We start from the raw sequence: 26,299 nt of genomic DNA on the forward strand, positions 1-26,299 counted from the left end.
GGTGTTCTGCCTAAAAGGCTTGCCTTTAAGACACTTATCTGGCTGCTTCTGTAGTCAGTAGAGAGATTCAGGCCCTTCATCAACTCATCCAGTGTTACACGAGGAGAATAGCTGGATGAAACCTGCTTTGAAGATGCTTCCCCTGGCAGTTCATTTCCCAGCTGACCTTTAAATAACAGGCACATCTAGTAACAGGCTCTCACCACACTGGGATGAAGACTGGCCACTTGAAACCTCTCCTCTTGTCCCAGTTGACAGTCATACTTCCCTCTTTGCACGGAAAAAAACGCACAACCAAAAAAACTTTTTTTTGCTAGCAAGCCCAAAAGATCCTGTTTGCTAAAACACATCTCTTGGTAACCTCAGCTGCATCAGAGAGCAAGTTCAACTTCTGTGCTAACTAAAGGAGCAAACACTTAATGCGTAACACATTTTGGTTTGCCATTGAGATGGAGCAGTGGGATGGCAGAGGGAAACAGTGGCTCTTGCTGGAACCTTTGTGTGACAACCAATTCCCCCCTACATTAGACCCAGAGAAGCCTAGCTGCTGCTCTGCAGCCTTTAATGCAGAGACAGAGAGAGATGTGAGGGCAGAGTATGTGGATAAATCAGGAATTTGCAGTAATGGAATCTTATAGTTAACTTTATTAATGAATCTTCAGTGCAAAGGGAAAATATCCTGACATAAAAACCCCGTGACTTAAAGAACAGTACAGCTCTGTGTTACGCTGTCTTCCCCTTCTGCACTGATTTGGGCGCTGTGTATAATCATGAACCCCTATGTAGAATCATGTACCCCTAGTTCCCCCAGCAGTCAGTATTCCTCAGCACAGTCAAAATCCTTCAAGCCTAGCTTCTGGCAAAACTCACCCTAAAAACAGTGGGAATTCTGTGAGAATAAAAACTGAATAGGAACCAAAGTCCCAACTCAGCTCTCAGTCGAGCTGTACAGACCAACAATCAGGATTGGAAATACGTTTGATTTTTAGTACCAACTAGACAGATAATACAAAACAGAGTTTGGCATCTGGTTGCTCAAGGTTAATTCATAAAGTAACTGTACTGGAAGATAAAGGAAACAATTTCTGAGGCTCTTTTTCTGGTATTCTGTTACCGCCACTTTCCTACAACTCCCTGAAAAACACTTGGTTTAAAAAAGCTGTTCATATTTCCTCTTGTGCCAGACACCACATTTTGTTTGGCATATACATTTCTGATAGCCTTTCCTCCGCAGATGTCTATAAAGTTCACATCAGTCAGTTCTTCAAACTAGGTATATCAACACCAACACAGACAATTTTGTTCCAAGCACAGTTTTTTCCTTACATCTATGTTCTGCTGTTCACTTTTGCTTCTGTAAAGATGACAGTATTGCTACATATGCAGGACAATCAGGACTCCTGTGATGCTTAACACAGGCTGTACAGTTCTGCAATGGCCCATTTTCACTGTCAGCAACGAGGCCTGACACGTCAGCAGCTTCTGGCACTAGCAGCTTTCTGGGGGAAAGGGGAGATTTCAACTTAATTTCATTCCTCTCTTTCACTTTTCCTAACTTCCTTCCAGAAATGACAATTCTTGAAAATGCACATGTAGAAATAAAGGAAGAAAAGAAAAAGAAGGCAACGACCACAATAAAACCTCCTCCCGTTTATCACTGTAACATTTCTTGGATGGTAGAACAGGGTCCAGTGACGTTTGGAGTGAGGAGGAAAAGGCAAGGGGCAAAGAGGCAACGCATTTCAGACTCCTTAAAGCCATCAGAAGAGTTAGAGACATGAAAAGTAGTTTATAATTACCTCTGTTGAGTGAAGCTGAGCTGTTTATATCTCCGGTAATAAAGGAAGACTCGGACTGCTTTCGAACTGTGTCATTCCACATCCTGCGAATCCGGCTCTGAAGAGGGATTGAAGCACAGCAGGCAATGAATTTTTAGCAGCTGTAGAGAGGTTTCTCTCTGCCTCACTAAAGATGGCTGCTGGCATGTCTAGCTCAGGGTGAGACTTGCTTCTAGCCAGCTGTAAGCAAGCAGTTGCTGTTTTGTTGTAACCTGCCTCATGCACGCCAGACTTACTTTGTAACTCAAATGCCTAGCTCAAAGAAAAACTGTATAATTGAATTGCCTACATCTTAATTTAAAAAATAAAAAAAAAAATCATGCATGAGAGAAACCCATTCTCCATGCCAGCTACAGGTTTACCAGTATAGCACCAAAAAATGGAAAAATAACCTACACACAGAAGCGCATGTGCTTCTTATACTCAGACGACTTGTTTCTTATTTTTTGTGAAGTGTGACAGAAGACTTGACTTGTATCTTGGTGTCCCTGAATGAACAGAAGTTTTCTATAGCTATTTTCCATCTTGGGGATTTTAGGGGGGCAAAAAAATTCCCCACAAATGAATGACTTCTGTTCCCATACTGAAAAATCTGTGATGGTTTTGCCATCTGTGGTATAGCTTCTGCTACTGGCAAAAGTGTCCTGAATATGTTGGCCTTCTGTTTTGTTCCTCAAATATGCTGTGAAGTATCTGCCTCTGTGGCATTTACATCACTGTCTCACTCCTCCCCAACTAGACCTTGCAAAATATCAAAAAATCAGCCAAATGCATCTTGTGAGCAGTTCAATCCCAATCCCTGCATGAAGATGACTGGAGAACTCAGGTGTCCCAGGGAAACTCTCCCTCATGTCACATCTGTGACTCTGATAGACTATTTCCCTGGCTGTGTCAAAGTGATGCTAAGTGATCTGGGGGACTGGGAAGCCTTTTTTCCCACTGGGACAAACCATGTTTTTCTAAAGTGCCAAAAATCCAGTGGTATCTATCCATGGTGAGATTTCAGCCATGAGAGATCCACCATGGCTTAATTATGTGGTCCCAGGCTGAAAAGTCCTAGATTACTCATTAACCATGGAATAACAGCATCTCCTAATCATGCATTAGCACTCTATAAATGGAAGTACCATGTGACATGAGGCCTATGTCCTTTTAAAGTAATTATTTTTCACCTGGACATTTAATTTATTGTATTTCTCTGACATGATCCACTGTAGATTAATTATTCCATTTTCTATGTGCTTCTCACAGAACAAAGGGATCTTAGAAGCTTTCCTCCTCATGGCCTTCTCTATTAAAACTGGGAGCCAGATGTTTTCAACAACTTAGACTGATCTCCATCTACTCTCCATCACCTGTAAGAGGTTTCTCCTGGCTACAATGGGCCTTAAGGAACTTCCTTCCTTCCAGGAGCACACTGCTGCAGGCAAAATAATCTTCCCTGGTGCCTTAAGCCTCACCTGACACAAGTGGACTGCTGCTGGAAGACTCAGTTCACCCTCAAAAGGGCTTTTTTCTCTTGTGCTGGGCCTGCTGAGAGGGGGGGACCATTAAATCAACTCTTCCTGGAGAGGAGGGCTCCAGCACAGCAGCTAAGTTACGTAACACCAGAGGGTTTCAAACTAGCCACCTAATGCTGCTGGATATTGTGAGTTTTGGATATTGCTGGGATTTGATGGTCTACTAGAGAGAGGTTCTCTACTTACTGCTTTTATTTGTAGCTACCAAACCTATGAGAGCACCAAAGTGGAGCTTTTGGATGACATCTTGGAAACCACTGCAAATAAATAATGATTCGCTCCAAGACATAAATTGCAAATTAGGTTTTCCTGGAAAGTTATAAGCTGTTACGCGCTGCATGTCTTTTATAATTTAATAGTGGAACTGTCATGTATAATTACTTCCATTACTAATACTGAATATATTTATGTTTGGTTTCTATTGATTAAGAAATAAGCTTCTTCATTTTATATGAACTCTTCTGTCCATAAATCTGCATCTCTACACACAAGTTAGCTCCAAAACTGCTAAGTGTGTAAACTGCACAAACCTGAATTTTCAGGTGACCAAAGGCAACAGATCTAGTAGCTTAGTGAGGTAGTCTGACCCCAATGGCTTGGCCTAAGAGCTCTATAAGCTAAGACAAATTGTGTGAGGCTGAACAGACAAAAGCAGTGAATGTCAGAAAGCCACCTCTTTCACTAGGAAGTCTGCTACAAGACACTAGTAGCTTTTAATTTTTTTTACAAGAAAAACACGGCGTCATTCTTGTGTACGTTAATAGTTAATAGTGACAACCTTCATCTCATGATTAAAGGATGTACTGGAACATAGCACAGCTGACAAAATGCTCCCACCTCCTGCTTCCCACGGAGAACAATCAGGACGCCTCAGGTGATAACCACCCACTTGCCTCTGGAAGGCAAGTTTGGACCTTTTATTCCCAACAGAACTATTTAGAGGGCTTTTGGAGGGGCATTTAATTGCCATCACATCTCAGGTGAAGCCACTGTGTTGAGTTCAGGTCTGGAAGTGAGAGAAATCTCTGCAGATGCACTGGGGAGAGGCCTAAGGCAGCTCCTATGGTGCTGAGAGGGGTTCTTCTCCCAGAAGAGCTGAAAAGGGCATGGCATTGGGACACAAACAGAAAGCGTGGGTTACCTGTGAGCCTGTGGAGTATCTTCCAGGTGTCCTTGACCCCGAGGTTTTTCCTGAGCCGATAGAACTCTCTGTACTTTTCCCACTACAGCAATGTGTGCGCAGGCATTTTCCGTACTCTTTACGTACCTAGCCAAGGAAAGAGTGGTGCTGGTTAGCAGGCAGCTCCTCCTCCAGCCCACTGCCTTCTGATTTTCAACAGCCCCTGGTTTTTCCTCAGTGTTTCATCAAAACAAAACCTGCTGCAGTGTGTGGGAAAGCAGTCTAGTACCCCTTGCAGCTGAGCTCATGGCTTAGGATGTCACAAGAGACTGCTCCCATGCAGCAGCACTGCTCGTTGGCACCAGCCAGTTACAGCATCCTCTGAGGCACATCAAAGGAGCATGGGAGAAAGGGCAGGTACACTATTCATGACTGAAAATTAATGTCGTTGTAGATTTGATATAAACTAGCATATTGGCTCGTCAAGGTACTAAAAGTTATTGCTTCTGGCAGGGGACTAAGAAAAAAGAATTCCAAGAGAAACATATGAAAGGTACTGATTTTTTTATACAAAAATGTTTCTTGCAGTCAAATTGAAATTTGAGGAAACTGTAGAACCAGCAGCATTAGAGATTACATTCCCAGTGCTCAGGGATGGCTGGAACCTGCTTTTCCCCAGCACTGTGCAAGCCAGTCATGTTTTAAAGGGGCTTTGCAGTCAAACCCGTGCCTCCTCCTTTGCGTCAGAGGAACTACACTGACTAGTGCCAGGACAGGATCTAACCTTCCACCAAGCTTCAGGTGTGACTTTTTATGGGCAGCAATACCCAGAAACCAAAGGGGACACGGCTGAAGGTGAGCAGACTGTACTGAAGAGCCAAAAGCGGGTCATGTTACCCACTGACACAAAAAAGCCCCCAAACCATCATCCATGTCCAAAACACCAGTTGAAACTCCTTGAAGCACATGGTTAGCTGTAAAATTTTGCCAAACTCTCCATGAGCATTTCACAACTCTGTGAAACAACTGTTTAAATAGCAAATTACTGCTTTTTCATTAGGCTCTTCCTTAAGCGCTTGAGACAAACACATACCACAAGTGCCCAACATGCTCGAGTGCCTAATCAATCCTTTGCTGAGAGAAAATAATTCAATTGCTTTAATTAGCCACCCACTGCTTGCCTCTCTGCAGTGTTTTGCCGATTTTCTAGGCCATGATAGATAGGAAAGGAAAGACTGTTTTTTCCTCTCCTCTTAAAGAATACCTCCCTCGGCTCTTAGGTCAGAGAGATGCATCCACCCCACAGCAAGGCACTGCATTCTCCTTCCCTCCATGCAGCCGTAAATCAGGAACAATTCCACAGTCATCAGTGGTGGTTTGAGGGTGTAAATTGGCTTAAGACAGAAAAGAATGGTTCTGTCATGCTAACTGAGAGCCCCACGAGCCAAGGAGGCTGTGCAGCAGTACAGGGATGCTGGGTTAGGGACTGACCCTTTGCGGGGTGCATTGGAGGTGAGAGGATGTACCAGTCAGAATGGTGCAGAAATTCAAACTCCCCACAGCGAGGCACCTGCAGATTTAGTAAACAAGGGTGATGCTTCCTACACTTTTACTATCATCTTGCCTGGAAACTCTCTTTCTGAAAAGTTTGGGATCATCAGCAGGAACCTACATCTAGATAAATCTTCTAAGCTTCTTAAGATGGACAAATTTGAGATGCAACAAGGACAAAACCTTTAACCTCAAAAGTCTTCCTTTGGTTTCAAGAATGACATTTACACACAGCTCTGCAGATCCTTCCAGAGGCATCACTTGCAGAGCTCACTTTTTATGATGAATTTTGATTATGTTTTCATGGGTCAGATCTCCCTCGACTACATAAGAAAATGTGAGCAACAGAGGAGCAAGCCTGTGGCTATCAGATGGAGGACAGATCTCAACACGGACCTGACTTTACTCAATAAGCCATTTCACCAAAAGATAGATACTGGTTACCCCGAGAAACTGGGGTAAACATAAACTCTTCCCTGTGTTTATGAGTTCCGTAAAATGCCCTTTGAAACTAAGATGCACAGAATTGGTGAGCTCTGTACTACTGAATCTAAGCAGAAAACCAAAAGGTTCTTGAAAATACTTATTACTGATTGTCAGAGGCTGCAAATTTGATCTACATAAACACAGGATTTTTATTCTGGTGAGTTTTTCTTTTTTCCCTCCAGAGTTTATCTAAGTTACTCCACTGTTAACTTGCAAATGTTAATTGGGGCATACTTCAATTTCCACCAAGAAACACTTGCTGTGCTTGCTTTGAGGAAGATTTCCAAAACACTGTATCAAACCCAAGCAATACAAAGGCTAATGAACTGCTGCAGAGCACAGGCCCTTCAGTTACTAAAAAAGTAGGGGAAGCAGCCCCTATTACATCCCATCAACCCACATATGCTGCCACAGAAAGGGGAAATTTCCTGCAGGGACTGCAAATGAGGATGTAAAGCTCCACTTTGCTGCGAGCATTCAGCCACGTGAGCACTTTCTGGATGCTCAAGGATTCTCTCCCCTCTCACACTGGCATACGAGGAAGGAGAATCTGGCTGACAGCAGGCAAAGCCCTGGTACAGGGCCCTGCAAACTGACAGCTGCTTTTTTCCTTGCCTCTGACACATCTGCCAGGCTGCTGAAATGCCACTGCCACATGTCCTTGTTAGAACCTCATTCTCCAACATCTTGCTGCTTTCCAGCCTAAATACCACCCTTATTAGGTGCACAGAGATAAATCTGTGTGATCCGAATTCAGGGCACACAGAGGATGCTATGCTGTGGTTGTTAGGCAACAAAACACCTCGTTACCACCTCTCTTGCTGCTGGGAACCGTCAGTCTTACCTTTTTCTGGAGGACACAATGGAAAATGAATATAAACATTCCCTGCAGAGAATTGAATATGGTGAAGAGATACGCCATGATGACTGTGCTTTCATTAATATACATGAGTCCGAATGCCCAGGTCAATCCTAATAGGCAGAGTAGGGCTATTGCACCTATAACCCAGGACCTGTTAGGAGAAACAAAACAAAAACAAAAAAAAAGAAAAAAGAAAAAAAGAATGGGATTGGTTTTTCATCCACACAAAAGAAGCCGTGTGTCTACAGGCAGGAAGATTTTGCCCCTGGTTTTAGTGAAAAGAAAATAGCATATCAAAATAAATCATAGGGAGCTTTTGTCTTCAAGCTGAATACAGTTTACAAATCTTCAAGCTCGAGGAAATACAAGGAAATGGAAGTGTTATGAGCATAGAAATTTATCATAAGCAAAACACATTTGTAACCACAATGTCTCTTTTCTTTTTTAAATATGTAAAAGCAGTGTGCATGTAAATGACATGTAGATGTTATTTCTGCAAATGGAGGAAAAGAAAATAAACCAAATGAAATGACAACTCCGATTGTCACTTTTTTTAGTGTCCACTGGTTTCACAGGACTGCCAGCTGGATTAGCTTCTTTATTTACTCTTAACACCAAGACACATGTATTGCTGCATTTTAGCTAGTCTCCCATATGCCTGTAAGCCAGATCAACAGCTACAGGCAGGTGGGCAAGCCTTCCGTGCCTGCCAGATCCACTCCACACAAGGATGTTCCTTGCAATGCTGCTTCACACTCCTTCCTCCCTGCGATCAGGGAAAGTGTGTATACTCGTACAGGCACTCACACACATTTGCTAACGCAGTAGCTGCTGCCACACTTCTGCCCCGAGAAAAGGAGGGGCAATCCGTCTTCACATGGGCTGCAAAACTAAGATTATCACTTGCTCCGCCTCTGAAGGGCAGTGGGAGTAGAGGTGTAGCCACTGCTTGGCCCCAAATGTTCTAACAAACAGGATGTTTTCTTTTTCCCACTGACTTTCTTCTGCCTGGACAAGAGCTGGGGACATGGGATCACTGCTGCATGTTAGGTTTTTTTGGGTGTTTTCGGGAAAGCTGGAAGTTCTGCTGGGATGGTAGTGCTTCCAGCTTTCCTGAGATAGTATTCAGTGTTACCCTGCTAAATAACATTTAGTCATCTCCTAAATTACCTTCTCAAAGACTGACCTTCAAATACCAGGACAAGAGATGAACTGTGAGAAGCAGTATAGGAACTCTGTCCTGCTCCCTAGCCTACTTTTCACATGATGTATTACCTACAACTTCAAAGAAATTGCTGCTGCACAGGGGAAGGAGTCAAGTTCTAGCTGGGAAGCAGGCAGCACCTTGAATACCTGTTTGCCCTCTACCTGAAGGCTTTGTTTGTCTTCTGCCGTCCTCTGCTACTAGGTGTAACACTGTAAAAATGAACGTACTCATATCCAGTCTTTGCACCCCTTGCTCACTGTTTAGCCCTTCTATACCCCAAATTAGATGAGACTGTAATGAGCCAGCACTTCTACTTTGTGGTCTGCCTCAAGGTCCCCTGAGTGCTGCAGAAGGGCTCACAGGGACAAAGACCTGCCTGTTTCCCAGCTCCTTCAGCCTTGTGGGAACGTGACCTGGGTTTGGGAATGTTTGGGCTTCCATCTGCTAAACAGAGCATGGGGCAAGAGGCAGAAAGATGAAGCAGCAGCAACGTGGGGGGACAAAGCAGTCCTGCAGAGGTCAGACAGACAATCTCTGCTACAGAGATGCCATGGCAGCTACAGCCTTGAGTCCTTTTCCTTTTAGCAGGGCTTGTCACAAATAAAAGCATACCAATGTTATATTCAAGTCTTTTGTTGTTTGTTTTATTTTTTTTTCTTTAGGTATTAGAATGAAAATGCAGCATTAAGTCTTCCACTGAAGTTTATAAAATATGCATTATTTAACCACATGACCAGAAGAGCTCCCTAAGGTAAGCACTTATTAAGACAGTTCTTTAAAAATCACTATTATGTACCTAGCAGACCAGAACAGCTCCTTTGAAGCATTTCCAGTCAATCCCACTAATAAATATTTAGTGTGATGCAAATTGAGAATACACTCTCACAATCCTTCAGAAAGGTAGCCACTAGATAAAGTTTACAGCTTTAGTCACTTGGGATATTTTTCTCCCCAAGATTCCACCATCAGTGAGAGCATGCTATTGTCCTAGTTGCATAGCAATTAATGTAATACAAATAATTTTCTTTTTTACAGAAAAAAAAAATTAAGTGGAAAACCCCCTTTTAATTTTTTCTCTTTCCTCTTTTCTTATCCCCAGAAAAAAGCTTCCTGCACTTCCAGAGTCTTTTAAAAATTATTCCCTGGGTATCAGAAAAGTATTCTTCTCTGAAGCACAGCCCATTCTTGAATCTGATTAAAGAGCCTTTGGCTGCAGAGGTGTGCAGGAATGAAACAGTTGTTTAGTGAAGATAAGCCACCTTCAGTGATGGAAAGGAATCTGTGGGTTAGAAGACCCCCAGCAGTGCAAACTGCAGGCATTAACAGCGCTGTGCCTCAGAAAACAAGACCCGGCAATAAAGAAGATGTGGAGATTACGATGAATTGCTCCATCCCGCACCCGCAGAAAAAGCCAGAACCAAGCAATGAAAGAGAACATGGGAATGGTGCTGAAAGAACGAACACAAAGGACTCTTCACCAGAAGAACAAACTGAAAGTCTACTGCAAAGTTCATTTGCTTCTATTTTGTGCTACTGCACATTACTTTTTTGGTTGCAGGAGATAGAGCATGGATGCCCTAAGGTATGTAATTTCTAGGCATTTTTGGCTTTCTTCACAGGTTTGGGTTTTGTTTTGGGGTTTTTTGTGCAGCTTGAGGTTTTTCTCTTGTTCGTTGTACAGACTTGCTGCTGCTTTTTCATGGCTTTTCTTTCCTGTAGTGGGATTTTATTGCAACAAAGAAACAAAAATATCTCGTTTTGATGCATTTGAAAATCAGTGGTTTACAATTAGGGACAATCAGGAGGTACTCCAATGAGTCAGGAGCCTCCAACGTACCAAGGCACACAGATTTACTTGCACTACTCCCATTAACTAGAAAGGGAACGATAGGGAATAGCAGCCGTGCACCTTTCCGAAAATTTGCTTCTGTGTTTATACTGCCATAAAGCAATCCCAGTGACAGAGCACAGTGGACCAGAGGCTGCTACTGGTAGAACAAGTCTGTAATACACAGGATCAACTTGGGAACTTTCACCTTGAATTCAAGTAACATCCAATTAAAGAATATAAAGCAAATAAGGTGACAATTGGTTGGCAATACACATGCAGCACATTTACTCTGCACCTTAGCTGTATGCCTGACCATTTTCCTGCACAGTTTGCTCTTCTGCCTCAAAAGCGAATGACAGAAGCTTTAATGATTTTTCAATATTGATCTGACAGCTGGTTCATGAGACCACACTGATAAATGAAATTTATCAGCCATTCAGGTCATTCTTACTTGATGAAGGGTCTGTTATCCTCATAGCTAAAGAATGCGTAGACATAAAGACAAGAACACCAACATTAGAAATATAATGACATAGAGAATAGAGTTTACTGCTAGCTCCCCTCCCTTCTCCCACCAGCCACCACTAAAACCGAAGGTGGACTGGCACCAGGTGTGCCTGGAACACACCAGCCAGCCTGGCTTGCTGCCCCAGGGGATCGAAACATGACTGGGAATGCTGGCTTAATGCACAGAAACAGGCATTGCTACGTGCTGCAGCTACCCATTCTGGCTACCACCCCACAGCTGTCAGCGGACTTTGAAATATCTTTCAAATATCATGGCTGTCCCTGGAGAAGACAAGTTCTGAAACCCCAGCACAGCCACCACAGGTGGTTTTCACGTGTTCAAGTGGCAAAGCTTCACCACGCCTCCTGCACTCTCTGCGTGCAGGGCTGCAGCCTGTTACAGGAGTATCTTTATTGCCATTTACTTTTCCAAAGCGGAACTCCCAAGTTGTCACATTATGAGCCAGACTGCAGAATTCTTGAAGTAACGGCATCAGCATCTTCTAAAGCCCTGGGTGACAAGGCATGGACCTCATCACTACCATTTCATGGGAAGGCCTCTGCCAGGCAAGGGTGAAAAGCAGCTCACTGCAGTGATGAAGAAACCAAGTCACTCAGCTCCTGTCACTGTGGGGACATGAGATTAGTCCAGCCATTTTCCTAGGGGAGTCTCCCCGACCTTCTGGGACATCTGTGTGCCTAACCCTGCCTGTGTGGCAGGCAACGTGCAACAGCTCCCAGGCCTTGGAGCTTCTGAACCTGCCATCCCTCACAGAAACCCTCTGGGTGCCAGAGATGGAGGATGGCTCAATATGTTCGTGTCATTACCCCTGCCTACCAGGGCCAGTCCATCCTGCTGAGACCTCCTTTGGTCAATACTGGCAACCTGCAGCTCCCCTACAATGCAATTAAATGAAATGAAGATATGAGACTATCTGGAGCTGTCAGCCCAGCAATGTGGGCAGGAGCAAGGCCTGGATTTCTATCACTGTGTTCACAAGCATGCAGGTTTTATGGTAAAGACTTTATACTGAAAAGCAACCACCACCAGCTTATAAAAGTAGACAATTAGAATTTTTTTTTATGTTGCTGTTACTATCCAGACCCTCAGAAAGTTTTTCAGCAACTCATAATAGCATTCCTTCAAGGCAGCTGAAGGTTCTATTTCGTCTTTGTACAGACAAAATGCAGAACTGGTAAACTTGGATTCTATTTGAGCTTTAAGCTAACACCACAAAGCAGCTCAGGAGAAAACCACCAAAAAGACCTCAGCAGTTTTTACCCTATTTCCAACATGGATGTGTCCTGGACCTACTGCCCAAAGCAAACAGGTGCCTAAAGAAGTGAGATTTTTCAAAGACGCCTAACTCCCCATTTAATTCTCTACACACTGGGGCCGTAGAATTTGGTCTCTTATATCTCTCATGAAATACAATCCTTTTCATTTTACCAACTCAAGTGTTGTAAGAAGCTTAACTCTTGTGTTTGCAACAATTTCTGACAAAAATTACTTCAGCATGTTTTGGGTTTTTTTTTTACCCCTGGTGAAGTCTGTGAAACCTATCTGTGCTGCAGATAATGTGTCATTACCTGCAATACATAAAACCCATCATTTAGACAAGAAAAAAGCATTGGAAGAGCCTCAGTTCCCAGAAAAATGGAGATGCTGACTGGAAAACTGAGATTATATTCACTAGTAGTAAAATAGCTTCAGTAATAGCTGAAGCAGAAACTGTTGGAAAATCTAGCCTACCACAGCCTGAGATCTTAAGTGCTATCTGCACATTTGGTCAAATGCATCCAATACCTGGCAGTAAGAGATACAGCCCATTGCATTATCCCACAGTTAATATCAGACTGGTACTCCCAAGGAGGAATTTACCCCTTAAAAGAACGGGTATTTAAGGTAGGCAGGGCTTCATCATTCCCTGAAGAAATGCATTTCTCTGTGGACTGCAGAGGAAACCTGAATGATGGCTTAGGTGGAGGCTTCACTTCCAAATACCTGAAGGTAAAAAGCTGATCTTTAGTGGCTGCATTATTCATTGAACCTGTGAAATCTTACCTCACCTCCCTTGTGTTTCTTTGCAGCCCAGATGATGGATAGCGGATGGTCTACCAATCTGTATAAATACCTAATTCATTTTCTAATCTTAAAAAAGCCCTGACTTTACCTTGGGGCAAAGACTTCTTAAGGTTAATTACACATCATGTAAAACTCTTTCAAAACCTTATTTAAGTTAGATGTCTTCCAATTTCCCAGAGTACCTTCTCCTTCCGTGATGAGAAAGGATTGGTCACATTACCTTCTATATTCCTGTGGTATTTCCAGACCAATACTTTTTAAAACCCATTGCTAAAATGAGCTAATTATAGTCTTTTTTAGATGCTTAAGGAATTTCAAAACAAATTCATCTTAAACTCAGGAACCCCTTTTGCACTGCGTATCTTCTTAAAATGCCAAGAAATACGTTTTTGTCATGAGGAGACAGAATTGCTGGGATACACATGGACAACCCAAAACAGTTGCAGACAATCTGCAACTTCTATTACATGAAGCAAATGACTTTCATGTACCCAGATTAGCAATATCATGAAATGTTAAAGCTTTCACTTTTTTTGCAGCAGGAAAAGTAACTCAAGAATTTACCTTCACATGAAGATTGGTTCTAAAATGCTGCTGAAGAAAGAAAGTCTGTTGTAAGAAAGCAGCTATTCAGCTCTCATTTAAAAGGAATAATGGCTGGTCTTCTTATTCTTTGAAAAGAGCTCTTTTTTTTTTTTTTAACTTAACAAAATGTAGTTCTGAGCCACATTTAGAGTAAACCTAGGCCTTTAATAAAACACTACATAACTAACTGACTTTACATATTATAATTTTATACAACTCTATATGGTTTAACTTTACTTAACTTGAATTTATCACTCTTTTGACAATTCCAAGTATTTCCCCATTTCTGTGATAGCAGGAAAAGGCTCAGTAAGCACATGGACTGATGCCTTGGGCCCCAAAATAACTGTTTGAAAGGCGAGGAAAAACATGGAAGTGAGTATACAGGACCTTTAGTAGCTGTTAGGGGTGATGAAACCCAAATAAAAACAGATGGATGATGTGGTCCCTCAAAAGCATTCAGAAAAATTCATGGAATTAATTTTAACATGGTGCAAATAAAGCAGAGAGGCAGATGTTTCCTGCAGGCAAGCAGGAGGGAAACTACAAAATAAAATGTGCTATTGTGTCTCCCCACTGCCTGCCGATATGAAGCAGTAGGGATGTTTTGCTTTCGTAGTGTTTTTGTTTTTTTTTTTTAATTTCAAGGATTAGAAAGAATTGATTTATTGAAGGAGTTGGAAAGTCCAGCACTCCCCTCATAAAGCAAACGGGTTCATCGTTAATTAGTGAAGGAGCATCTTCATGGCAAGAAAAATCAATAGCAAGCAATAAAAGAGTGCTTAAAGGATTTTGCCTTTGCATTTTGTGACAAAGTTACCACCTTGATGGCATGAAGCCAAATGGCTTCCTAATCTCCTACCTTAGGCTGCTGGTGTTCATCACACAGCCTTCCAAGTCATCTTTTACCAGTCTCATCTTCTGGCTCCTGTGCTGTCTTTGACAGTAGGTGGCTGGTCCCCTCAACACATCTGTAACAACCTTGGGGGTCAGTGAGCCTGCCACAGCCCCATTTGCAGGAGAAACTCCTGCCTTTACATGCCTTGGAGATCTGTAAAGGTTGGGGCTCTACCACCCGGCATAAGGGTAATTTTATATATATTAAAAGGCACAGCCACTTTTGATTTCCACCAGTAGATCTGCAAATATCATTCAGACGAATGAGGCCAAACCTTCCTTGGCCCTATGTGATGCCTAAGCCTATGATTTGGGGCAACGAGTGGCTGGACTGCTCTGCCAAAGGCAAAACATCATCCCTTTCTGCTCAGCTCACCCAGGAAAGTCATGTCCTGCTTTCTCAGACTTGTCCTTAATTATGGCAATTGGAAAGAGCAATTCTGTTAAATTCATCTCATTTTCCGTAAGTAATTAATTACCCTCAGAATTGCTTACCCTGTTTATTTCCTTCCTCCCAACTTTGCAAAGGCATGGCACAATTATTCAAGCCACACTGATGTGTAACCACGTATCTAATTGTTTCCACACTATATGGATTCAGCAAAGCCTTTAGACACATTTGTATTATCCAAATAGCACCAGCAGGGCTTGCTGACAAAGTACTTAAAATGTATGGCCTTTTAAAACAATAATCATGATTTATGGGTTCACAGAAAGATTGTAGGTATTTAATATCTTCCAGGACACTCTCTCAAATCAATAACCACTGATTGATTTTTTTTTTTTTTTTAGATTCAGAAAGGACGAGGCCTGTCAGTGGGAAGATTAGTGCTTTACGATCACTATTCAACATTAACACAGCAGTCACAAAAACATAGGTAAACAACCAAAACCCCAAACCAAAACAATCAGATATCAACCAAACCCTCCTGTGAAAAACTCGAATAGCAGCAGATTGCAACAAATGAAATCAGATGCTGCCATCAACATCTCTGGGGGGAAAAGGCACGCAGATAAAAGCACAGTCTTGGATGTTTTTCCAGCCCTGGCAGGGCTTCTGCCTCTGAGGTGCTCACAAACTTGGCCCTTGGGCAAAATATAAATGTGCCATACCTTTTCTTGGTAGGAAGCCTGTAAATTATTCATTTTGTGCCAACTCTGAGTGGTTTTCCTGGGTTTATTTTAGGCTGCCTGTTCAAGTTTGTTCATGCAGAGATGCAGATGAAGGCTATATAGCAGTAGCACTGAGTTAACCAGGGGACTAAAAAGCATGGTGCTTTCTTACACAGGATCCAGGGAGATCTGAGACAACTCTTGGCTTGTTCAGCCTGATAAACAGCAGGCTGAGGGGAGACCTCACTGCAGTTACAGCTTCCTCATGAGGGGAAGAGGACAGGCAGACACTGATCTCTTCTCTATGCTGACCAGTGGCAGGACCCAAGGGAATGGCCAGAAATGGTGTCAGGGAAGATTTAGATTGGATATCAGAAAAAGGTTCTTTATCCAGAGGGTGTTTGGGCACTGGAACAGGCTCCCCAAGGGAAGTGGTCACTGCACCAACCCCGACAGAGCTCAAGAAGCCTTTGGAAAATGCCTTTTGGGTGTTCTGTGTAGAACCAGGAGTTGGACTCCACTGATCTTCCAGATATTCTATAAATCTATGACTCTATGATCATCAGGCTGTGAAGACATGGTACTCTCTCTAAAGGCCATATGAAACCCATGGATCATGGCCAGAGCTCTGGAACAATGAAAATGAGCAAAGTTTCTAATGCCCAGCTCAGTACTCCACGGCTAATATCTAAGCTTTGCAGAGGGGGAGATTTTCCAAAGGAGGAAAATGCTATTCCTCATTTTCCAAAGTGCCCAGATAATTTGGTTGTACTTGCAAAACACTCCTTTAAAGATTTTTGGTGACAGAGAATGTGTTGTCTGCACGTCCCAAGCACTGTTTAAAGACACTTACTTCTCATCCAAGTTTATCCAGACCCAAACACTGGCTCGGGAGCCCTTTTGGTTGACTAGGGTCAGATTATCCTCTCCTGGAACAGGAATCCATGGATGATTCCTTTCCAGAAGCCATCCCTGGAGCTGCTGTGCTTTGAGCCTGCCGTCTCCAAAAGTCAGGAGTCCAAACATGCTGCATAGAGCACAGCTGGGTGGGGAGATTTTTCAATGCCCACTTCCTGATCAGCCCACTCAGTTAATCTTTCTATTTTGCTAGTAGGGCTGTATGAGAATCTTTGAAGAGAGCTCACTCTGTACAGGCACTCTTGTTTTATTTAAGTTACAGGTAATGTCCAGTCAGGACACAGGTGCAGGAAAACCTCTCCATGCCTGCTGCTCCTAACAGGAAGTGTTCATACTGCCAGACTCTCAGCCCTGACTCCACACATCTGAGAACCCTGAAGATAAAGGAATGGACCTTCGGCACCTAGATGCTGTGCTGGGCAAGCTCCCAAGCGCTGGACCCCCTCAAGGCATCGTGTCCTCCCTCTGCACTCCCAAGCAACCACAAACCCAGAGGTAATGAAGGATTAAAATGCTGCTGTTCCGCAAGTTCAGGCCCCTGGGTTGGGACCAATTCAATATCTAGTTCCAGACCCTTTGTCATCACAAACTATTTCCAGGTTGTAGCATTTTATGATTAAACAAGGAAGATCTGGAAACCAACAGAGGATCTTAAATCTCCACAGAAAAAGCTGGAATAATCCTTATTGTCTCCTACTTTGTTTTGGATCTAAAATGGCTGGAACAAAGCACGAATTAATCTTTCCATTAGTAAAAGCATACCTGCTACAAATTACTGCTCTTCAGTGGTAATGTAAGCTCTCCATTTCAAAGGAGATAAAAAAATCCTGCATTTTCAAAAGTCTAACTCATTCCCCACTGCACCAAATCCAGGATGTTTACTTTTTTCTGCATTTCAATCAGCTGAGTAAATAAAGCTAGACTGGTAAACCTCTGCTCCTGCCAGCATAATACCGCTGTGTTGAATCAAGGATTTAATTTAAACATTTCTGCAGATGATTTTTGGAAGTTCTATTTAACCTTTGTTTTCAATTTTCTACCTAACTGAGGATTTTTTTCATGACTTAGTCAAACCCACAGGACTGAAACAACAAGCTAATCTGGGGGCTGGGATTAGTCATGTCTCTTTAAATAAAACACATATGTTGAAGCACGAAAATGAGCAGATAATCACTTACACCCCTACAACATATGTGGAGAGCGGGCTATGGCAACAGTTTTAAAAGATGTCTATCTTCAAAAGGGGCTTCTCAGTTTTATGCCTGGTGCTCCCCATCCTTCACCTTCCACAACCTGGGCCAGACTCCCTGAAAGAGCCCAGACTGGGCTTTACAAGGTTTTATATAATAATAACCAAGGTTAAATCTTTACATTTGGCTCCTACTTTTGGCTGTTAAGTTGTGCATTCTTACATTTATTTCTTGCAAGTCTTTGAGCATGAGAGAAGACTTCTATGGAAAAAAAAATACAAAATAGAGGAGTATGGTGTGAGTTTTGTTTCTACTCAGAAACTTGAGAGAACATACAAATTTTTGTTTAGCCATTACATCAGGGCTGTATGCCTTTAGCCTTGGACTATTTGAAACTTCCATGGCAGCCACTAAGCTGAGAGAGGCTCCTTTTGGTCATTTGAGGATTGATTTCTGAAGGCTGCAATACAGGACATTTCTGCTTCATCCCTGTTAATGGGATTTCAGCATGTGTTCTTGTGAATCCAGTCACAATGCCTAAAAACATTATCTCTGGTGTGCTCCGAATAAATACATGTTTTTCTAGGGAATTTCATATTTTTGATATAGTGCTTATTCTTTCATTGTGGTAGATGAGATGAGAGCAGGTTTCCACAAGAGGAAGAAAACTGCAGCAGAACTACAGTGATTAATACTAGGATTAAACTATCTCAAGGTCCCTAATTAATAGTGCCACTTTAGCAACAAAAGATGCTCCCAGCTAAGACCCTGGGCCTCCCTGTCTGAAGGAAAGAAAATTAAATTTCCAGGACGACTTTCAGGTGAGTTTCTACTGCAGTAAATGAGTTTTTCCAACAAACCCAGCACTACAGACTCACATGCTCCTCTTTGAAGGGGTCCTCACATGTTGTGTTTTCTAAAGAGCATCCAAGTGGCCTATGGCACAACCCAAGCTATACCAGTACCACAATAAAATGGGACAAAAAGGGAAACAAACTGGCAAAGCCCTTTGCCTCTTGCCTTCTTTCTTGTGGGTCTGTAACTGCTCTTGGCAGCCACAGCTGACGTGTTGCTCTTCCAAAGCAAACAAAATAAAATCACATTGCCACATACTACGGCACAGAAGAATGTCAGGAAGTCTGGTCTGGCCTGGGGAAAACACTAACAGACTCAACCACAGCCAAGTAGCACCAGGGAGAGAAGAGATGGATGCCTGTGGAAACTTCAAAGGAAAGGTTATGTCTGTAAGGAAAACGATGGTCTCTGCTGAGAGACATCCTCTCCCCTCCAGCCATTTGGAAAAGTCCACTGTAACGTCAGGTGTAGCAGCTGCTCAGCCCCCATTGATGAACCCTCTTAAACCTGCTTGTAGGACTTCATTTCATTAGCTAAATGACTGCTTTCCCCTCCCAATTTTCCAGCAGTTTTCTATGTCCTTAACTAATGAGCCCCACACAGTGCACAATGAGAGCTCACAGCAAAGACAAGAGCTCAGATTTCACTGGATATCCTCACGAGCACATCTGGATTACCATCAGTGTAGCTCCTCTCTTTTCCCCTTCACTATAACCACGATGATTTGAATGAGCATTATTTAAATGGCTGCAGAACAAGCACTGCACTGCCACACAGTGCAAAGGAACTTGAGGAGGGGCTTTGTCTGAAACCCTGTTTTGCACAGAGGATTGTGGATAAGCATCTGGAAGCGTGGATGGTTTGTTGTGCTGCAGCATCTGGCAGGGGTTGGATGGAAACCTGGTGTGCAAGCTGCCACAGTACACACCCTGAGCACCTGGAAAGGAGTTGATGGATGGAAACGGGAAGAACTGTGCTGGACTAATCACATATAATGTATTTTCTGTTGGCATATAAGGCTTCCTACAGGAATGTGAATATGAAAAGATTCAGTGTAGTCTTGTCTGCGACAGTCTGAGACATTTTGCACATCTAACAATGGAAAAGCACGAAGGAGAGACTCTGAGCTGCTCGGCTCCAGAAATCACACAGCAGCAACCTCCAGTAAAACAGCCTCACAGCTGCTCTAAAGAATTCCAGCTGCTAACACACCCTCATGAGGAGCCATCTGCTAGCAGGAGTGCATCAATACTGCGCTGATATGCCTACAGTCTGCACCTCACAGGCTACAGGTGCAAGCAGCACAGCAGGCTTTCGCCGCCCAAAAAGCTTATGTAGTCCCCGGCTTTAAAGATGTGCCTTCCCTGCAAGCTCATAAGGGTTGGGGGAATCCATCTTCCAAAACGCATTTCTGGGTACATTTGTTGACAGTAAATTAGTTTGTGCTCAAGAGCCTATCTGTGCACCCTTTGCATTCCACTTTTAGCCTCAGATGGGCCAGGAGTGAGAGCAGAGCTAAGGACTAAACAATGCTCCTCTATGCCCATCTCTGCTCACCTGCGTTTGCCAACAAGCCACACAGATGAAAGAGCAATGGCCACAGTGGACTTCAAGCACCCAAAAAAAAGCCATTGTGAAAGGCTGGGAAGGAAAAATCTCCTCCCAGCCTGTGTTTAGGGAGGGATGGTGAGAAGCTACGTACACCCCCCAAGAGGCAGCTGTTTGGGTATTCTTGTCTGTGCCACTTCACATTAAAGAGATCTTTAAAGGGCAGAAGAAACCCCCGCTCTGGATGAATGCTTAAAATTTCTGTGTAAATATACTGAAGGAAGACATCAAACAGAACTTTTTCTTAAGGCCCTAGGTAAAAGCACGCTACATTTCGGGATGGTACCTCTTATGAAATGGAAGCCAGTGTCTTCCTGGCATCAGTGGCAGGCACAGAAACTCTTGCAGCTCTGAACAACATATCCCACACACAGAGGCTTGCATCTCTTCCTGGCTACATGCCTCAAAAACAGGACTAGAGCACGAATCTTCTTGCTGTCTCACTGGGCACAACCCACTGAATCATCTCAGTACCAACCTGTCACAGGAAGGAGGCCAATGGCACAGGGGAAAGGACCCAGATATGTGGTTACCCTACTTCCCTCCTAAAACTGCTGGGGTAAGGCAGGAAAGCTTACAAGGACAAAAATATACCAGCTCTGTACTCATCAAATCTCTTGCTGGGTAGCCCCTGGGTAACCAGTGCCTCACCGCAGGAATGTCAGAATCTCCCATGCTGGCACAATAATCTAGGGACTGTTCCTGAAGGTTAGGGAAGTTTATTTTTACAACTTTGCATAGTGCCTACAAATCTATCAGCCACACAACATCTGGTTCAGGCACTGCCCTTTGAATGGCTTTTCTGTTGGTGCAGTAATTAAAGGTATCCCAGGTGACACCTGATCCTTTATCAAGTTCATTAATTTAAGTGGAGTTATTTGGCTCTCTATTTTCTATACTTCATAATGTATTTCTAACCTTTAAAGTGACATAGGCAAGGACCAGATTGCAGGGGCGCTTATTAACAGCCTATTAAAATATTTTATGGCCTTTATTTTTACGTTGCCATAGGGAATCAAGTATTTTGCTGTTGTTAAACAAGCTCAGGATTTATGTTGCGAGAGCTTCACCACAGCCTAACACAGAGCAATGGTAGGAAATGAGCTGGGAGAACAAACTCTCATTCAGCTCTCCACGTGCTATAAAGCTGTCACATGCAGATGGCAGCAAGGGGCCCTCCAGTGCAGGCCCTTGGTTCAGTTTGTTTTATTAAATATAAAGTGATACAACAAGATGCAAGGTTCTGGGACCTGGGTGCCTTTTTACTAACCCTGCAGACCCACAGAAAGAAATTCTGAAAGGATCTTTGTGGTCCCCTGTGAAATAACATGTTCTACGGCTTTTTATCCCAGAGCTGCTCTGGATAAAAACGTTTTGCATCTAACTTAGAGCCAGTGACTGTGCAGGAAGAGCACAATCCTACCTGCAACTAGACTATGATTGTATCTAGAAGACAACTATGATCTAATTCAAAAATTTTCTAGAGATTGCAAGCCCCTTGCTTCCCTAGGAAACCTCCCTCCAAGGTGAATTCCCCTCTCTGTTACAAATCTTCACTGCCTCCTACCTCAAGCACATCCAACACTGAGACAACACATGTCTTGAATTTAGAAACTTAATGATGTCCTGCTTAGGTATTCAGATTACAATCAAGTCTGTTCTGAAATGCTTGGTTTGATAAACTTCCTAGGGTGAGCCTGGCGTCTTCCTGAGTTTATGTTATGTTGCTCTTATTTTCTCAAGCATAAAAAGTAATTTGTAATGAAGCAACACATTTGGAAGACTATCAGCAACATACTTAAAAGTATTTTAATTGCTTGCATTTTCAAAACATTTTAATGAAGTCAAATCAGGAATAGATACTTATCTGCCAAAGAACCTATAAAATATTTTACAATGACATTATAATTGATGCAACTGGTTGTATAAATTCCTGGCATTTTAAACAAAGATACTAGAGATTAGCTCAAGAAGATTATTCAGTAGGCATTTATTATTTCTGCTTTAATTATAAGGGTTTTGTTGTTTTTTTTCTTCCCAGTTTTTAATTTAAATGTCATACTGTAAGATGATTTTGTGTGGGTAACCTTAAAGAGACTGTTCTCAGTGAGCAATTCCACTGCGCTAATGCATGACAAGTAGCCATATTAATAAATGTTATTCAATGTACCATGCTTTTAATGCCTCATCCAGGACCAAATTACAGACTATCTTTCTAGGATCAATCCTGGACATCCAGGAGGGATTACTCCTCTAATTTCATTTTATAGCAGAGTGATGGCAGGAGAAATTGAGGGTCACTGCAGAGCTGACTCCCCACAGCCCGGGCGAACGAGGGTTCTGAGGGTTTCTGAGCTCACTGGGGGTCCCCTGCATTTGTGCAGACTCCAGTTCCCTTTCCTCCCAACCCTTGAGGGAGAAGCTGCACCTAAGCAACTAAAATTTCACCCAAAGGCCCATGCCAGGTCATGGCACACTGTTGACACTGCAAGCTGTGCCTGCTGATAAAGTTTTCGGGGTAGCCCTGACCTGGATTAAATTAAAGCTGTATCTGCCAGAGCAGCCCAACAGTAAGAACAACAGCCTTGCTGGGAGCTGCCTTGCAACTGAGCAATTCAGACATCTTCTAACGAGCTCCCCTTACACCTCTTCTCCTTCTCCTACCACGAGAGGAGAACCCACTTCAAGCTGCGTTGCACCATGCTCTCCTTTCCTGGGTGAGCAGAAAAGCGCTGGCTCCCAACAATTTCCTCCTCCTGAAGCTCATTAGATGGTTTTATTAATTAGCAGGCTCCTAATCTTATCATGCACTGCACCTGAAATCTCGCTTGTGTTTTTGGAGAGAGTAATTAAAGCCAGAGGTAGCTGAATAAACAGGCAGTGACAGAGACTAATACTCTAGCAATATAATGAAGCCGCTTGCTAGACAGTAAGATGCCCAGGCTCAGATGTTAGCCCAGTACAAGGGCAAACAAAACATGCTTTTGCTGGCAAGCACATCCACCTGCTGATGTGGGCACCCCCAGGTAAATCCTCGAGAACTTTGCTGAAAGCAATCAGACTCTGGGGGAGCATTTGGGTCACGGAATCTGTCAGGGGCCAAAACAAACAGCAAACGAGTAAGGCAGCCGCCCTCAGAGCACACAGAAGTAGTAATAATCAACAGTTTCAACACCTTCCCTGTAGAGACTGCAATAATTAGCTGGTAATTATTGGGTACAATTTCCTTTACACAGACTAGAAGGTTACTTGCCTCAAGGACAGAAAATGTAGCTTTGCCTCCTTCATGCAACATTGAATGGAAAACGCCAGCAATGGCAGCCACGAGTACACTGCTTCATCATCAGCCACTTGGAATCTTTTAGAGACCACTCTGCAGTGCCATAGCCCAAGGTATTATCCCTGGTTAGCACTGCTGCTGGCAGAGCTGGCTCCCCTGTTCTGCTCCTCAGAGGAATGAGGGAATAAACAGCAAAAGACAGAAACAGGCAGATAAAAACTACTTACTTGATATTGTCAAGACATCCAGATTCGGGTTTCAGTATGGCAGTATGATGAAACATTTTATAGAGAGCAATCCCAAGGAAGATGACATTAAGCTGCAATGGAGGGGGAAGAGAGAAAAAAAAAAAAAAAAAAGGATTATGTGACACAGCACAACATGATGGGGAGAAAGTCACCTCCTTCTCTGTAACAAATGGGTTGCTGTAGGAAATTAGCTCACAGTACAGCTTTATAGTGACTGAATCACAGAAAATTTCAAAAGCAGTTTATAAGGTGACCTGGCCTGTAGATTACAGGACTGGTGATGCCACATCCTTACCAGATCTGTGGCACTGCTGACACAAGGCTGGTTCTAACTACAACTGTAGTGCTTCAAACAGCATTAAGGAAAATAAAAAATACTTGTGTTAAGGGCTTTCCTGTATCTGAGAGGTGGACAGTTGTGAAAAGTCACTCCAAGCACCTTACTTAGCCCAGCCCATTGAAATGAAGCATAAAAGCATCTTTTTCTGTGAATATACCTTTTAAACACATTGTAACGGGGCAGATGGGCAGGGAAATCACAACTGATGCTTAGCGCAATGCAAAGTTGAAAAACAAAAATAAAAAAGAGTTTGATTTATTCTGTAAAGGATGGGATAGTGTCTCCATGCCTCAGTGTTCACAAGGCAGCCCACTCCTGGGAAGGAGTTCCCCAAAAGCCCAATCTAGGATTTGAGACATAATCAAAAAGGGAAGATATCCTTTTATGAATGAATTGCTTAAGGGAAAAAAAAAAACCCAAGAGTTGCAGTTCATGGCGTGGCCCCCTTCCTGATGTGGAAGACTGCTGAAATGGCTCCCAAGTTGCAGGAGAAGCAGAAGCAGCAGAGACAATGTCTGCATTGAAGTGAGAGTGCCTGGTTTTCTGTGCTAGCCAAACTGTAGTCTAGTCAAAACAAAGGATGGTTTATTTAAGCCATATTGTAGCGATTAAAGTATAAGAAAACTCCAGCTGTCTCTAAAGTTGGGTTCTCTACCTTGTTGCTGTGTTAGCCGATATACTGGCAATGTGCTAAACATGACGTCACACAAGTTTCAACTTCTGCTGGTTAGGAAAAACCCTCATCAAATTTCTTTTCCAGTTTGGACTTTCTTTCATCTCTCCTCCCACACTCCCAGATTTCCCTTTTCTATTTTTTTTTTTCCATTATCAATGCAAAACTTCACTCTGGAATTCAAAAAGGGTGTAAGCAGTGAGTTGCATCAAAACAATTTGGCACTTCTAAATGTCCAGTGATAGAAACCAAACTCTGCAAGTACCCGTTCTGAAGCTCCCTGGTCCATTTTGATCAAGTATTTTGCAATGCCAAGAGCCTCTCATAATGAGGGTCTAATTGCTATGCCAGGTGGGGTCAAAGAAGAACATGCCTTCCTCAAATTAATCTGTGTAAATTAAAGATAAAGAGAAAAGGGACAGCAAAAGTTTTATTTCTTGACCTGAGAGATGGAGTAGTTAATTAGGAGTTCTTACCATAATTATCAAGGTCGCCGGTCCTATAAAGCTCCAAATGAAGTAGGTGTCAAGCCGGAGCCAACATCTGTAATGAAACACAGGGGAAAGGAGGCATTCAAGGACTGCACCCAGGACATACATCAAGAGTGAGCGAGTGACAGAGAAGAATGTGAGCTGCAAAACACGCCGGTGGGAGACAGGAAATATTACATTGCTTGTTCATTTAAATGCTGAATTATGTGCCCAATTTCTGACAGCGCTATTGATGGAGTAAGATAATTACCTCTAGAGGAAGCAGGGAGAAAATGGCACAAGGCCTATTTGCTAAGGCTTTCTGCATCTGTCGGAAAAACTCCTTAGACTGTGACTTTTTTAAAGGAAGGGGCCTGATGAACATCCACAGAGCTGCTTCTTTGCTTTGTGCTCCTCTTTGCTCTCCAGCTCTGATGCAATGCAAGCTGTCTGTCAGCTGTCAAGCGAGATGACATTTCTCCAGAAAGTACATCAGAGAAACTTTGGTGCAAATAGGAAGCATGAATTGGATAACAGAAGGCTGAGGTTTAATTAGGTTCAGCAACTTCTCCTTTCAAGTGTTTTATTTCCCTGAACCTCCTGAGTGTTTTGTTTCCACTACTGTTTCCAGGGTTGCATATGGTCTGCGCTATCACAAGAAGTTGATTCATGGCCTAAAACTAAATTATTAATCGCTTAATTTCGACCGCATTTAATACTCCCCACATTTTTTAAGGCCTCTGGGAAATTACATTTCCATTCCTAGTTCATTCCAGGCGACAGGAAGATAAAATGGAAGTGACTCGGTACAAGACAGACGAATGTAAATTCTAAGAAAGTTTCACACGACGTTTAAAATAATAATATCTTGTCGTCCTTGCAATGCTGCAAATCACAGTTCCGTTTATACACAAAGGACTGAGAAAGCATAAAACCACTCTTACACTAAACATCCGATGCAATTTCATGATTAGGCAAGTGACAGGAACTGTATATGTGAATTTATCATGGTGCTGGAGATAGCAGTTCTCACAAATGACAGCCCTAGTGTATGTGCCTAATGTTTTCTCCCTTTCAACGGACTTTGCAACAGGCAGAAAGGTCTGTGCCACCA

At 42.9% G+C, this 26,299-nt stretch overlaps 1 protein-coding gene across 1 annotated transcript in view; it reads right to left on the bottom strand.

Annotated features, from left to right (window-relative positions):
• ADGRL3 (adhesion G protein-coupled receptor L3) overlaps positions 1–26,299 on the bottom strand; it is a 480,164-nt gene that overhangs the window by 22,228 nt on the left and 431,637 nt on the right. Inside the window, exons 18-22 of the mRNA XM_066317961.1 lie at positions 25,192–25,258; positions 23,682–23,773; positions 7,360–7,528; positions 4,500–4,625; positions 1,800–1,896 (exon numbers count right to left, since the gene is read on the bottom strand). Of these exons, the coding sequence (XP_066174058.1) occupies positions 1,800–1,896; positions 4,500–4,625; positions 7,360–7,528; positions 23,682–23,773; positions 25,192–25,258 (551 nt within the window). The remainder of the gene's footprint in view (positions 1–1,799; positions 1,897–4,499; positions 4,626–7,359; positions 7,529–23,681; positions 23,774–25,191; positions 25,259–26,299) is intronic.

The sequence above is a fragment of the Sylvia atricapilla genome, chromosome 4, assembly GCF_009819655.1.
Source record: "Sylvia atricapilla isolate bSylAtr1 chromosome 4, bSylAtr1.pri, whole genome shotgun sequence".
NCBI lineage: Eukaryota > Metazoa > Chordata > Aves > Passeriformes > Sylviidae > Sylvia > Sylvia atricapilla.